This window comes from Phodopus roborovskii, unplaced genomic scaffold (assembly GCF_943737965.1).
Source record: "Phodopus roborovskii unplaced genomic scaffold, PHOROB, whole genome shotgun sequence".
Lineage (NCBI taxonomy): Eukaryota > Metazoa > Chordata > Mammalia > Rodentia > Cricetidae > Phodopus > Phodopus roborovskii.
Genome location: NW_026126480.1, coordinates 39,330,553 through 39,347,416, shown reverse-complemented (window position 1 = coordinate 39,347,416; position 16,864 = coordinate 39,330,553). Strand labels below are relative to the sequence as shown.

Below are 16,864 nucleotides of genomic sequence, written 5' to 3'. Positions count from 1 at the left end.
AGATGTTACCACCCTCATAACTACACCTCACTCTTCCTATGCCATTTCTGCCAGTGATAGTAATGAGTCATTGACTTTAGATTAGAGATAGAATTGACCTAAAATGACTAGAGGTAACCAGAAATGTCTATGACATGAAGGAGAGTAGAAAGCACCACCAAAACTGTCCTCCAAAAGGGCTACATCTGGGAAGGGTGTGGAACCACAGGCAATTGAGTCAAGTGGATGTTCCTCACCTACAACAATGTCTTGTTATTTTACCCTTGGGGTGCTGGCTACGAAAGCTTTAAAACAGTACCCATGTCCTTCCAAAGAACATAGTACTGCTTGAAGGAGGAAATGTGTAATGACACTGTGATTCCCTCAAGAGAGGAACCTAACTTGGTACTTCCAGTGTCACCCGAATCAAGGAAAATCTAGAGATCCTGTGTGAGTTATAGACAGACCCGTGAGTGAGAAAAACGAAACAACGCAGAATGATTGCCAGTACTGTTGACCCAAATGAAGTTCTGTGGACAGGAATAAGTGTCCTAACGAAACCACATTGTTGAGAGCAAACGTTAATAGTATCTGGATCATACCTGAGCAGATGACTCCAGCATCCTCCTGGTGTCCACAGTTATGGGAAAGCCAGCCATTGTGGCGGCAGCTCCACAGATTGTACTCATGTCCACTACAGGCCACATTATCCAGGACAATGTTCCCGGAGCCCTGCCCAAACCAGGCTTCTACTTTAGCAGACACGGCCCAGCCACAGCCCAGCTGCCGGCACACCACATTGGCATCATTGATGTCCCAACTGTCATCACACACGGTGCCCCAGGAACCCTGGTAAAGGATCTCTACACGGCCCTGACACCTGTCGCTTCCATTCACCAGCCTCAGAGCCAAACCAGAATCTGTACCTGGAAAGACAAGATGGATTGTTCCTTTAGTTCTTGTGTGGATGATGGAGCTTGTGCATTCATGGACAGCTCTCTCATGGGGTTTAATGCAATATGTAATATGAACGCCTCCCACTCTTCCTTCTTGGAAACCCTGTCTTGCAAACCTTTACCACATTCAATTGGCCTTTGCACCCTCAGTGGAGTGCTCACTATTTCTCTTCTACACATTAAAGGTGAGTTTGTCACCAGCATGGTCAGGTTTCCACAAAGAGTATTGACATGGGTGGAATCTGTTCTGGACGGTGACCAGGTATCTACTCTAGCTTATAGCTAAGGCCTATACATGCCATGCACTCTTCTGGATGACAACATACAAGGCAGAATCCAGGTGGTTCATGGAAGGAACGTAAGGAGAGCCCTCCAACTCCTAACACACAGACTGCACACGGGCACATCTAGCCCCAGCTGACCCACACCTGCCATCAGTAAAGGAGGAGGTAGGGGACGTTGCTCTGTGACAGACCAAAAGGGACAAAACAGTGAGTTCTCTGGTAGCAGAGAACTTCATGGATCCCTGGAAAGTCTGTCCCCTGATGATTACACAAAGTTGAGACTTTGTATCAGAACTGCATTTCAAGACCAACAGAAAATTAGTAAGCATCATCAACCCACTGAGCTGTGTCAGGTGACTGAGTCCATGAGCTCAATTTCTGTGTACAATAACAGTACACTAGAGAACCCCAGGCTTTGTGACTTCTGGTTCCAAGACCACTATTGTGAACTTATCACTGAAGTCAAGTACCCAAAATGTTTAAATAAGACAAAGATCCACAGGGGTTTAGCACAGGGGAATACTCTAGCTCTCTAGACAGGGCACCCTTTGAAGGGACTAGAATGGGATCCCATAATATATCTTGTCTAATCTTGTCTAATCTTGATGCTCTAACTCCAAAGTTTTTCTCTGACATATTACTAAACCTAGATGGCATGGAATTAGCAAAGCTCCCACCTATGACTCACTACTACACACACACACATACACACACACACACACACACACACACACACACACACACACACACACACAAAGGGGGAAGGAATGACAGGGATCCCAGTGGAGGAAAGCCCCATGGAATAGTAGGCAATCCCACCCAACCCCTTAAGTGTCCCAACAAGACAACAGCATGAAGGACACTGGCATTTCAACTTACACAGAGAGATTTATGCGATTTTTGTTACCTGCTGGTGTATAATACACTGGAGTGGTTGTCTCTGGAGGGGAAGTAGATTCTGGAGTTGTGTAAGGATATTGAGTGGTTGAATCTACAGTCCATATACATGTTAGAAAGAAAAATGGAAAGTGAAATTTAATTCTCTATTGTTAAAAGAAAAAAAAAGACTGGCAAGGATAGTTAAATCTGAAGATGGGATGTGATTCAGGGTCTGTACTGGCTAATACTATGTGACTTAAAATGTAAAGAAATATCTGTGGTCGTGAATTCTCCCATTCTAAAAGATATTTTTGTAGAAAATGGTGTTAAGCTGAAAGACTACATTAGCCTTGTGCTGAAGCCACGGGAATCGATACAAAAGTGTTTCCTATACATACAAAACTAATTCATTGTTCTTATCTAATTGCATTGGCTGACACACCAAATGTAATATTCACTAGCAGAGGATTGGAACACCTGTTGCCTGTTTGTGTGTGAATGTATTTTAAAGTCAATATTTCTGTATCTACCCTAGACTACACCCAAACTCAAGAACTTCCTAACTCAGCCTCCTGAGGAGGACAGAGAAAGGGAGAGGAAAAGGGAGAGGAAGAGGGAGAGGGAGAGGGAGAGGGAGAGGGAGAGGGAGAGAGAGAGAGAGAGAGAGAGAGAGAGAGAGAGAGAGAGAGAGAGAGAGAGAGAGAGAATATGAACAATCCTACCTCAAACTATTTTACTTCAGTGGAAATGCTTCAAATATGCCCCCCATTTACTTCAAGCATCTATGTTTAAATTGTTCAAACTGTCACCTGGCTCTTTATCAGATCACCTCCAAAAGTGACATAGTCCACCAATTAGAATGGCGATACCTGTAGATAGGCCCATTGTTAATAAATACCCAGTTTCTGAGTGACCAGGATATGGAGGAAAGTGACCTCTCTCCACACAAACAGCTCTATGAGAGTGGTCTCCTCAGGACTGTATCAAAGCCTTGCCCAATTCTCTCTTCCCTTCCATCTGACAGATATATTTACATCATGGTGCCTATCAAGCCTGGAGGAGTTTCAGACACCTAAGAGTTCCCTGTAAGGCTAAAAACACAGAGCGGAAAACAGGTTTTTCTTGCATAGTTGTCACAAATAATAAATGGTAGAATATGAATAAGTCAGAAGATAACCAGTCTCATCCTTGGGATACCACTCATGCTTGAGTAATGCCTTTCCTATGGACCATTTGGAGTCCCAAGAAATTCTGGGTTGGCCAGAGACCTTGGTGTGGAGAATGTTCTTCCTGATGATCTAGGATCAAAAAAAAAAATCCCAAGGAGGAAAGTAAGTGACTTTACCTCCAAAGCCCAGGTTGTCAGAGCCTAAACAGATCAAATTTGCCTCCAACAGCTCTCATGAGAGGAACTCAATGAGGAAAGGCAGGATCTGTGATGTCCAGGGTGGAGAATCAGGGCTCTCATGGGAGCTTTATTTTTCTACGACCTCAGAGGGAAAGAAACGACAAAGGCACTGGCTAAGCATACTCTGTCTTCCACTCCAGGAACCAGAGCCAGAGACAGCTCCCTATGCTGGACAAGGCGCAGTGTGAAACATGGGAACCTTGGGCTCTGAGAATGTGCAACATACTCCTAGAAACAACAACCTTTTACCCCTTGGGGATACCTCTTCAGGACGATCTCCATCGACATCTCAGGGTCACAATGCAATGCATATATGCCTATCGAGTGCCCAAGGCCACTGTAACTTTGTCCTGAAGGACAGTTGCTTGGTATAGAATCATAATATCTATTCTTTAGGATCATGAGAGGAATATTCTCTACTGTTCCAGGCAGCATGGCTCTAGCATTAGATACCCTTTTCTAGATAAATACCATACATAATAAGGGGCCTCTGTAGCTAATGATTTCACAAGGAAAGCAAAGTGTAGAAAAATTAAGTAAATGCTGCCCCTCCTCAATCCCTCTGAACAAGCTAGGGTCATACTTGGCTCAACAGAAGCTGCCTCTTTACGCTATGGAGAAGGCTGAAATTTTGGGGACAGCCGTTCTATCCCTACTGGCTGTGGCTGTGAGCATCCCTTGCCAGCAACACATCATCGCCTGGGCTATGCATGAAACTCCTTTCTATTCTATCATGGATCGGGCAGGAAATACCTTAACCCTCATCCCTTTATTAGCATAGCAAGGTTTCATCCAGAGATATATTAGAAGCCCGACCATGGATAAGAAGACACACTATCTACTGTAATATCAGGAGTAGTAGTAGGCCATATGTCACAAATTGACAACACAAAGAAAAGTAAAGTTACATTGACAGACATCTAGACACTAACAGAGATCCTACACACAATGCAGGATGAGTTCAGGAGTTGCACTTGTGACTCATGATCCAGGGACAAATCCAGATTTTCACGTAGGGAACATGTCCTTTGTAGGACATCAGACTGTACTCCACCTCTCTCAACCCAAGTATTTTTTCTTCTCTAAGAAGTTCTGTGTCCATTTGGGGACACAGGTATTGGATAGATACATGTGACACCATGGACCAGACTTCGATAAACAGCAGGAAAGTGTGAAAAGATCAAAGGCAACAGAGTGTGGGACACAGAAGATTCTATTGTTCTGGCCCCAAGAAACACAAAACATTTCTTGGCCGCCATAGCATGTTCATCATTTCACAGGGTGTAGGCAGTTGACCACGTAGCAGATAGGAGACTGGGTTGCACAGGAAGAGGAGAGAGTGACTTAGACAATGCTGACCCCTCTGCAGAAGGCCAGAGAACCCCACATAGATTTGCATAGGTCTTGAATGTGAAAGGGCCAGATTTCATCCCATCAATGAATTTGTACATACGTTACAGATGTTTGAGCCGAGACTCTATCAAATACTTGGTGCAAACTTGGCTTGGGAACAAAAAGCACCCTCTAAATACTAACGAGCCAAGTAAAGACAAAGTACTCCCAAAATGGGATCCCAAAGTATAGCGATCTTCCAGATTGAGATGCTGAGATTTACTGGGCTTGGGTGTGGAGTAGGTAAGAAAGAAGGGAGGTTAGGCAACAAGCACAGGACCCCATCTGGAAGGAAGAGTGAGACAGAGTTGACGTTTTTACAGAAAGAGTTCATGTTCTGCACATTCGCAGTGTAATCTGAATCCTAGATCTAGTCATAGAGCCCAACGCTGAACCCGACAACCAAAGTCCGGACCTCAGTGCCTACCTAGAACTCATTCTCTGCAATAAGAAAGTAATGGCTACCTCTGAAACAGGCAAGAAACTTATTTTCATTGCTCTGTAGATAATCAACCAAAACCAGTCTCAGTGATGAGCTGTAGAAGGCACACTGCTGCGGTACCCTCCTGTTAGGAGAAGACTGTTGGGAGAGTGTGGTCCACCTTGCTTTTGTCCTAACACATATCCTTCATGGCAGGTATATGAAGAAATAGATGTTACCACCCTCATAACTACACCTCACTCTTCCTATGCCATTTCTGCCAGTGATAGTAATGAGTCATTGACTTTAGATTAGAGATAGAATTGACCTAAAATGACTAGAGGTAACCAGAAATGTCTATGACATGAAGGAGAGTAGAAAGCACCACCAAAACTGTCCTCCAAAAGGGCTACATCTGGGAAGGGTGTGGAACCACAGGCAATTGAGTCAAGTGGATGTTCCTCACCTACAACAATGTCTTGTTATTTTACCCTTGGGGTGCTGGCTATGAAAGCTTTAAAACAGTACCCATGTCCTTCCAAAGAACATAGTACTGCTTGAAGGAGGAAATGTGTAATGACACTGTGATTCCCTCAAGAGAGGAACCTAACTTGGTACTTCCAGTGTCACCCGAATCAAGGAAAATCTAGAGATCCTGTGTGAGTTATAGACAGACCCGTGAGTGAGAAAAACGAAACAACGCAGAATGATTGCCAGTACTGTTGACCCAAATGAAGTTCTGAGGACAGGAATAAGAGTCCTAACGAAACCACATTGTTGAGAGCAAACGTTAATAGTATCTGGATCATACCTGAGCAGATGACTCCAGCATCCTCGTAGTGTCCACAGTTATGGGAAAGCCAGCCATTGTGGCGGCAGCTCCACAGATTGTACTCATGTCCACTACAGGCCACATTATCCAGGACAATGTTCCCGGAGCCCTGCCCAAACCAGGCTTCTACTTTAGCAGACACGGCCCAGCCACAGCCCAGCTGCCGGCACACCACGTTGGCATCATTGATGTCCCAACTGTCATCACACACGGTGCCCCAGGAACCCTGGTAAAGGATCTCTACACGGCCCTGACACCTGTCGCTTCCATTCACCAGCCTCAGAGCCAAACCAGAATCTGTACCTGGAAAGACAAGATGGATTGTTCCTTTAGTTCTTGTGTGGATGATGGAGCTTGTGCATTCATGGACAGCTCTCTCATGGGGTTTAATGCAATATGTAATATGAACGCCTCCCACTCTTCCTTCTTGGAAACCCTGTCTTGCAAACCTTTACCACATTCAATTGGCCTTTGCACCCTCAGTGGAGTGCTCACTATTTCTCGTCTACACATTAAAGGTGAGTTTGTCACCAGCATGGTCAGGTTTCCACAAAGAGTATTGACATGGGTGGAATCTGTTCTGGACGGTGACCAGGTATCTACTCTAGCTTATAGCTAAGGCCTATACATGCCATGCACTCTTCTGGATGACAACATACACGGAAGAAACCAGGTGGTTCATGGAAGGAACGTAAGGAGAGCCCTCCAACTCCTAACACACAGACTGCACACGGGCACATCTAGCCCCAGCTGACCCACGCCTGCCAGCAGTAAAGGAGGAGGTAGGGGACGTTGCTGTGTGACAAACCAAAAGGGACAAAACAGTGAGTTCTCTGGTAGCAGAGAACTTCATGGATCCCTGGAAAGTCTGTCCCCTGATGATTACACAAAGTTGAGACTTTGTATCAGGACTGCATTTCAAGACCAACAGAAAATTAGTAAGCATCATCAACCCACTGAGCTGTGTCAGGTGACTGAGTCCATGAGCTCAATTTCTGTGTACAATAGCAGTACACTAGAGAACCCCAGGCTTTGTGACTTCTGGTTCCAAGACCACTATTGTGAACTTATCACTGAAGTCAAGTACCCAAAATGTTTAAATAAGACAAAGATCCACAGGGGTTTAGCACAGGGGAATACTCTTGCTCTCTAGACAGGGCACCCTTTGAAGGGACTAGAATGGGATCCCATAATATATCTTGTCTAATCTTGTCTAATCTTGATGCTCTAACTCCAAAGTTTTTCTCTGACATATTACTAAACCTAGATGGCATGGAATTAGCAAAGCTCCCACCTATGACTCACTACTACACACACACACATACACACACACACACACACACACACACACACACACACACACACACAAAGGGGGAAGGAATGACAGGGATCCCAGTGGAGGAAAGCCCCATGGAATAGTAGGCAATCCCACCCAACCCCTTAAGTGTCCCAACAAGACAACAGCATGAAGGACACTGGCATTTCAACTTACACAGAGAGATTTATGCGATTTTTGTTACCTGCTGGTGTATAATACACTGGAGTGGTTGTCTCTGGAGGGGAAGTAGATTCTGGAGTTGTGTAAGGATATTGAGTGGTTGAATCTACAGTCCATATACATGTTAGAAAGAAAAATGGAAAGTGAAATTTAATTCTCTATTGTTAAAAGAAAAAAAAGACTGGCAAGGATAGTTAAATCTGAAGATGGGATGTGATTCAGGGTCTGTACTGGCTAATACTATGTGACTTAAAATGTAAAGAAATATCTGTGGTCGTGAATTCTCCCATTCTAAAAGATATTTTTGTAGAAAATGGTGTTAAGCTGAAAGACTACATTAGCCTTGTGCTGAAGCCACGGGAATCGATACAAAAGTGTTTCCTATACATACAAAACTAATTCATTGTTCTTATCTAATTGCATTGGCTGACACACCAAATGTAATATTCACTAGCAGAGGATTGGAACACCTGTTGCCTGTTTGTGTGTGAATGTATTTTAAAGTCAATATTTCTGTATCTACCCTAGACTACACCCAAACTCAAGAACTTTCTAACTCAGCCTCCTGAGGAGGACAGAGAAAGGGAGAGGAAAAGGGAGAGGAAGAGGGAGAGGGAGAGGGAGAGGAAGAGGGAGAGGGAGAGGGAGAGAGAGAGAGAGAGAGAGAGAGAGAGAGAGAGAGAGAGAGAGAGAGAGAATATGAACAATCCTACCTCAAACTATTTTACTTCAGTGGAAATGCTTCAAATATGCCCCCCATTTACTTCAAGCATCTATGTTTAAATTGTTCAAACTGTCACCTGGCTCTTTATCAGATCACCTCCAAAAGTGACATAGTCCACCAATTAGAATGGCGATACCTGTAGATAGGCCCATTGCTAACAAATACCCAGTTTCTGAGTGACCAGGATATGGAGGAAAGTGACCTCTCTCCACACAAACAGCTTTATGAGAGTGGTCTCCTCAGGACTGTATCAAAGCCTTGCCCAATTCTCTCTTCCCTTCCATCTGACAGATATATTTACATCATGGTGCCTATCAAGCCTGGAGGAGTTTCAGACACCTAAGAGTTCCCTGTAAGGCTAAAAACACAGAGCCGAAAACAGGTTTTTCTTGCATAGTTGTCACAAATAATAAATGGTAGAATATGAATAAGTCAGAAGATAACCAGTCTCATCCTTGGGATACCACTCATGCTTGAGTAATGCCTTTCCTATGGACCATTTGGTGTCCCAAGAAATTCTGGGTTGGCCAGAGACCTTGGTGTGGAGAATGTTCTTCCTGATGATCTAGGACCAAAAAAAAAAATCCCAAGGAGGAAAGTAAGTGACTTTACCTCCAAAGCCCAGGTTGTCAGAGCCTAAACAGATCAAATTTGCCTCCAACAGCTCTCATGAGAGGAACTCAATGAGGAAAGGCAGGATCTGTGATGTCCAGGGTGGAGAATCAGGGCTCTCATGGGAGCTTTATTTTTCTACGACCTCAGAGGGAAAGAAACGACAAAGGCACTGGCTAAGCATACTCTGTCTTCCACTCCAGGAACCAGAGCCAGAGACAGCTCCCTATGCTGGACAAGGCGCAGTGTGAAACATGGGAACCTTGGGCTCTGAGAATGTGCAACATACTCCTAGAAACAACAACCTTTTACCCCTTGGGGATACCTCTTCAGGACGATCTCCATCGACATCTCAGGGTCACAATGCAATGCATATATGCCTATCGAGTGCCCAAGGCCACTGTAACTTTGTCCTGAAGGACAGTTGCTTGGTATAGAATCATAATATCTATTCTTTAGGATCATGAGAGGAATATTCTCTACTGTTCCAGGCAGCATGGCTCTAGCATTAGATACCCTTTTCTAGATAAATACCATACATAATAAGGGGCCTCTGTAGCTAATGATTTCACAAGGAAAGCAAAGTGTAGAAAAATTAAGTAAATGCTGCCCCTCCTCAATCCCTCTGAACAAGCTAGGGTCATACTTGGCTCAACAGAAGCTGCCTCTTTACGCTATGGAGAAGGCTGAAATTTTGGGGACAGCCGTTCTATCCCTACTGGCTGTGGCTGTGAGCATCCCTTGCCAGCAACACATCATCGCCTGGGCTATGCATGAAACTCCTTTCTATTCTATCATGGATCGGGCAGGAAATACCTTAACCCTCATCCCTTTATTAGCATAGCAAGGTTTCATCCAGAGATATATTAGAAGCCCGACCATGGATAAGAAGACACATTATCTACTGTAATATCAGGAGTAGTAGTAGGCCATATGTCACAAATTGACAACACAAAGAAAAGTAAAGTTACATTGACAGACATCTAGACACTAACAGATATCCTACACACAATGCAGGATGAGTTCAGGAGTTGCACTTGTGACTCATGATCCAGGGACAAATCCAGATTTTCACGTAGGGAACATGTCCTTTGTAGGACATCAGACTGTACTCCACCTCTCTCAACCCAAGTATTTTTCTTCTCTAAGAAGTTCTGTGTCCATTTGGGGACACAGGTATTGGATAGATACATGTGACACCATGGACCAGACTTCGATAAACAGCAGGAAAGTGTGAAAAGATCAAAGGCAACAGAGTGTGGGACACAGAAGATTCTATTGTTCTGGCCCCAAGAAACACAAAACATTTCTTGGCCGCCATAGCATGTTCATCATTTCACAGGGTGTAGGCAGTTGACCACGTAGCAGATAGGAGACTGGGTTGCACAGGAAGAGGAGAGAGTGACTTAGACAATGCTGACCCCTCTGCAGAAGGCCAGAGAACCCCACATAGATTTGCATAGGTCTTGAATGTGAAAGGGCCAGATTTCATCCCATCAATGAATTTGTACATACATTACAGATGTTTGAGCTGAGACTCTATCAAATACTTGGTGCAAACTTGGCTTGGGAACAAAAAGCACTCTCTAAATACTAACGAGCCAAGTAAAGACAAAGTACTCCCAAAATGGGATCCCAAAGTATAGCGATCTTCCAGATTGAGATGCTGAGATTTACTGGGCTTGGGTGTGGAGTAGGTAAGAAAGAAGGGAGGTTAGGCAACAAGCACAGGACCCCATCTGGAAGGAAGAGTGAGACAGAGTTGACGTTTTTACAGAAAGAGTTCATGTTCTGCACATTCGCAGTGTAATCTGAATCCTAGATCTAGTCATAGAGCCCAACGCTGAACCCGACAACCAAAGTCTGGACCTCAGTGCCTACCTAGAACTCATTCTCTGCAATAAGAAAGTAATGGCTACCTCTGAAACAGGCAAGAAACTTATTTTCATTGCTCTGTAGATAATCAACCAAAACCAGTCTCAGTGATGAGCTGTAGAAGGCACACTGCTGCGGTACCCTCCTGTTAGGAGAAGACTGTTGGGAGAGTGTGGTCCACCTTGCTTTTGTCCTAACACATATCCTTCATGGCAGGTATATGAAGAAATAGATGTTACCACCCTCATAACTACACCTCACTCTTCCTATGCCATTTCTGCCAGTGATAGTAATGAGTCATTGACTTTAGATTAGAGATAGAATTGACCTAAAATGACTAGAGGTAACCAGAAATGTCTATGACATGAAGGAGAGTAGAAAGCACCACCAAAACTGTCCTCCAAAAGGGCTACATCTGGGAAGGGTGTGGAACCACAGGCAATTGAGTCAAGTGGATGTTCCTCACCTACAACAATGTCTTGTTATTTTACCCTTGGGGTGCTGGCTATGAAAGCTTTAAAACAGTACCCATGTCCTTCCAAAGAACATAGTACTGCTTGAAGGAGGAAATGTGTAATGACACTGTGATTCCCTCAAGAGAGGAACCTAACTTGGTACTTCCAGTGTCACCCGAATCAAGGAAAATCTAGAGATCCTGTGTGAGTTATAGACAGACCCGTGAGTGAGAAAAAACGAAACAACGCAGAATGATTGCCAGTACTGTTGACCCAAATGAAGTTCTGAGGACAGGAATAAGAGTCCTAACGAAACCACATTGTTGAGAGCAAACGTTAATAGTATCTGGATCATACCTGAGCAGATGACTCCAGCATCCTCGTAGTGTCCACAGTTATGGGAAAGCCAGCCATTGTGGCGGCAGCTCCACAGATTGTACTCATGTCCACTACAGGCCACATTATCCAGGACAATGTTCCCGGAGCCCTGCCCAAACCAGGCTTCTACTTTAGCAGACACGGCCCAGCCACAGCCCAGCTGCCGGCACACCACGTTGGCATCATTGATGTCCCAACTGTCATCACACACGGTGCCCCAGGAACCCTGGTAAAGGATCTCTACACGGCCCTGACACCTGTCGCTTCCATTCACCAGCCTCAGAGCCAAACCAGAATCTGTACCTGGAAAGACAAGATGGATTGTTCCTTTAGTTCTTGTGTGGATGATGGAGCTTGTGCATTCATGGACAGCTCTCTCATGGGGTTTAATGCAATATGTAATATGAACGCCTCCCACTCTTCCTTCTTGGAAACCCTGTCTTGCAAACCTTTACCACATTCAATTGGCCTTTGCACCCTCAGTGGAGTGCTCACTATTTCTCGTCTACACATTAAAGGTGAGTTTGTCACCAGCATGGTCAGGTTTCCACAAAGAGTATTGACATGGGTGGAATCTGTTCTGGACGGTGACCAGGTATCTACTCTAGCTTATAGCTAAGGCCTATACATGCCATGCACTCTTCTGGATGACAACATACACGGCAGAAACCAGGTGGTTCATGGAAGGAACATAAGGAGAGCCCTCCAACTCCTAACACACAGACTGCACACGGGCACATCTAGCCCCAGCTGACCCACGCCTGCCAGCAGTAAAGGAGGAGGTAGGGGACGTTGCTGTGTGACAAACCAAAAGGGACAAAACAGTGAGTTCTCTGGTAGCAGAGAACTTCATGGATCCCTGGAAAGTCTGTCGCCTGATGATTACACAAAGTTGAGACTTTGTATCAGGACTGCATTTCAAGACCAACAGAAAATTAGTAAGCATCATCAACCCACTGAGCTGGGTCAGGTGACTGAGTCCATGAGCTCAATTTCTGTGTACAATAACAGCACACTAGAGAACCCCAGGCTTTGTGACTTCTGGTTCCAAGACCACTATTGTGAACTTATCACTGAAGTCAAGTACCCAAAATGTTTAAATAAGACAAAGATCCACAGGGGTTTAGCACAGGGGAATACTCTAGATCTCTAGACAGGGCACCCTTTGAAGGGACTAGAATGGGATTCCATAATATATCATCACTCTCACTTGCCATGGAAACTTGTCTAATCTTGATGATCTAACTCCACATTTTTTCTCTGACATATTACTAAACCTAGATGGCATGGAATTAGCAAAGCTCCCACCCTATGACTCACTACTACTACTACTACTACACACACACACACACACACACACACACACACACACTCCAGTCCCACACTAGCCAGAAAACACACACACACACACACACACACACACTAGGACAGGGCAGTCTAAGTCCCAGCTCCAGTCCCACACTGGCCAGGAAACACACACACACACACACACACACACACACACACAAAGGGGGGAGGAATGACAGGGATCCCAGTGGAGGAAAGCCCCATGGAATAGTAGGCAATCCCACCCAACCCCTTAAGTGTCCCAACAAGACAACAGCATGAAGGACACTGGCATTTCAACTTACACAGAGAGATTTATGCGATTTTTGTTACCTGCTGGTGTATAATACACTGGAGTGGTTGTCTCTGGAGGGGAAGTAGATTCTGGAGTTGTGTAAGGATATTGAGTGGTTGAATCTACAGTCCATATACATGTTAGAAAGAAAAATGGAAAGTGAAATTTAATTCTCTATTGTTAAAAGGAAAAAAAAAAGACTGGGTAGGATAGTTAAATCTGAAGATGGGATGTGATTCAGGGTCTGTACTGGCTAATACTATGTGACTTAAAATGTAAAGAAATATCTGTGGTCGTGAATTCTCCCATTCTAAAAGATATTTTTGTAGAAAATGGTGTTAAGCTGAAGGACTACATTAGCCTTGTGCTGAAGCCACAGGAATCGATACAAAAGTGTTTCCTATACATACAAAACTAATTCATTGTTCTTATCTAATTGCATTGGCTGACACACCAAATGTAATATTCACTAGCAGAGGATTGGAACACCTGTTGCCTGTTTGTGTGTGAATATATTTTAAAGTCAATATTTCTGTATCTACCCTAGACTACACCCAAACTCAAGAACTTCCTAACTCAGCCTCCTGAGGAGGACAGAGAAAGGAAGAGGGAGAGGGAGAGGGAGAGAGAGAGAGAGAATATGAACAATCCTACCTCAAACTATTTTACTTCAGTGGAAATGCTTCAAATATGCCCCCCATTTACATAAGATACAAACTTCAAGCATCTATGTTTAAATTGTTCAAACTGTCACCTGGCTCTTTATCAGATCACCTCCAAAAGTGACATAGTCCACCAATTAGAATGGCAATACCTGAAGATAGGCCCATTGTTAATAAATACCCAGTTTCTGAGTGACCAGGATATGGAGGAAAGTGACCTCTCTCCACACAAACAGCTTTATGAGAGTGGTCTCCTCAGGACTTTATCAAAGCCTTGCCCAATCCTCTCTTCCCTTCCATCTGACAGATATATTTGCAACATGGTGCCTATCAAGCCTGGAGGGGTTTCAGACACCTAAGAGTGCCCTGTAAGGCTAAAAACACGGAGCCGAAAACAGGTTTTTCTTGCATAGTTGTTACAAATAATAAATGGTAGAATATAAATAAGTCAGAATATAACCAGTCTCATCCTTGGGATACCATTCATGCTTGAATAATGCCTTTCCGGTAGACCCTTTGGAATCCCATGAAATTCTGGGTTGGCCAGAGACCTTGGTGTGGAGAATGTTCTTCCTGACTAGGATCAAATATCCCATGGAGGAATGTAAGTGATTTTCCCTCCCAATACCCAGGCCTAAACTGTTCTGATTTGCCTCCAACATCTCTCACGAGAGGAACTCAATGAAGAAAGGCAGGATCTGTGATGTCCAGGGTGGAGAATCAGGGCTCCCATGGGAGCTTTATTTTCCTATGACCTCAGAGGGAAGAAATGACAAAGGCACTGGCTAAGCAGACTTTGTCTTCCACTCCAGGAACCAGAGCCAGAGTCAACTCCCTATGCTGGACAAGGCGCAGTGTGAAACATGGGAACCTTGGGCTCTGAGAATGTGCAACCAACTCCTAGAATTTAAACCACCTTTGAGCCCCTTGCAGATTCCTCTTCATGATGATCCCCACCAACATCTCAGGGACATAATCCAAGGCATGTATCCCCACTCAGGGTTCAGCCTTAGTGAGAAATTTTCCCTGGGAGCTTGGGATCCACATACTCTCCCTTCTATCCATCTCTGGAACAGAGTTGAGCCTGTGGGTTCTGGGGACAATGAGGCCACAGAAATACCACTAATATGAGTTACCTTCTGTGGTCACTGCTGTAGTTTCTTCAGTTTCATAGATAACATCTGCAAAATGGAAAGGAAGAAGTCATTGGATGTTGGTGTTCACTTGAATCTCAGAAGCTGGAGCTTGCATCTCACATGCTAAAAAACCTTCCAGCACTGAAATTATGTGACTTCCTTGTTGAATCTGATATTGACCTTTTGTTACTTTCCCATTGAGATGTCACCACAAACATCTTTTGTCTCTCACCCTCATTCATCCCTTTTCTTATACTCCATTCAAACTACCACCCAGTTCACTAGCAGCCCCAACCTAGGCACTAGCTAGGAAATGGCCAGATGACGTTTGAATTCAAAAGGCATTTGACTGTTTCTGTAGTTCAAACACAACCTCTCATTATAAACATTATCATCACTAAATATTCCTGAGAAGGTGGCCCCAACAAGAAAGAGAGAATGCCTTGGTATTTGAATTTGTACCAGCATCGTGTAATCAATCAGATATCATTTTTTAGGATTTGTTTGGTTAGATCAGGGAGAATTTGTCATCCCTCTTTTGGTGTGTTTTTTGCTTGTCATTTAGTACCCAATAAAGAGAACATATTGGCCACTCTTTGCTTTGAATTTGTTTTGGACATTTACATAAAGGACCAACAGTTGCCTCATCAAGTACTTCCTTTAAACAAAGAGCAACTGCCCTTTGAGTTAAGGATAATCTTGATGCCACTCATCAGAGTGATGTTATCTGTGAGCTCTGATGTGCTAAAGCCTGTCTACACCACTTCCCAGCCTGTGACACTCTGAGCCTCAGTGTCTTCATCTATGAAGAGAGACTGATGTATGTAGCCTCTAACATCAATTAAGGCATGACTCACAGCAAAGCAAGTAAGCAACCATGTGCTGTGCACATACAAGCACAAATACACAAGTTCATACAGAAGCATGGTGTTGCCTAAGACTGTGCATGCAATGGCTAGAAGCAAGAGCAGCAGCACTACCTGAACACACGACGCCGGCATCTTCCCTGTGGCCACAGTCATGGTTATACCAGCCATCATGCTGACAGCTGGACAGGTAGGATTCCTGTCCCAAGCAGTACACAGCTCCCATGAGAATGTCCCCTGAGCCTTGACCAAAGTAGGCCCCTCCAGGTGCTGATAGAGAATGGCCACAGCCGAGCTGCCGACAGACGACATCTGCATCCTGGGTGTCCCAGCTGTCGTCACACACGGTGCCCCAGTAGCCTTGGTACAGGACCTCCACCCGGCCCTGACACTGATGACCGCCATTCACAAGCCTCAGAGGCAAACCTGCATTGACACAGCAGGAACTGCTTCTCGGCATGCTGTGCCTCTCTTGGCAGGCTGTGCTCTACACTGGCACAACCTTGTTCTCCTTTCTTTTCTCCAGGGCTGTATTATTTGTCATCCCCCATCCTGGACCCTAAATAGTACCTTCTTCATAGTCTTCCCACTTTGCTCTACCCCACATTCTCTGAAAACTTCCCAGACAAGGGACCCTAAAAGTCACCTCCTCAGTCCTAATTTAGCCCCAAGAGTCCAGTGCAAAGCTCTAGGTCCACATTCCATTAGCTTCCAGGATATCCATGTCTATAACTCTAAACTCAGTCTCCATACTCATCAGAATCCATGTGCCACCCTGTGTGCTAGGAAGTGCTAGTAATGTGAACATCAAGTTGCATCTCTCTCTCTCTCTCTCTCTCTCTCTCTCTCTCTCCACCTCTTCACTCAGCTCTCACCAAGGCTGTCA

General features: G+C 44.5%; 1 protein-coding gene across 1 annotated transcript in view; it reads right to left on the bottom strand.

Moving 5' to 3' along the window:
* The window catches only part of Dmbt1 (deleted in malignant brain tumors 1), a 47,325-nt gene extending 30,887 nt beyond the window's left edge, over positions 1–16,438 (bottom strand). Inside the window, exons 1-4 of the mRNA XM_051192125.1 lie at positions 16,093–16,438; positions 11,673–12,020; positions 6,131–6,562; positions 582–974 (exon numbers count right to left, since the gene is read on the bottom strand). Coding sequence (XP_051048082.1) covers positions 582–974; positions 6,131–6,562; positions 11,673–12,020; positions 16,093–16,438 — 1,519 coding nt within the window. The remainder of the gene's footprint in view (positions 1–581; positions 975–6,130; positions 6,563–11,672; positions 12,021–16,092) is intronic.
* Between the last annotated feature and the right edge of the window lie 426 nt (positions 16,439–16,864).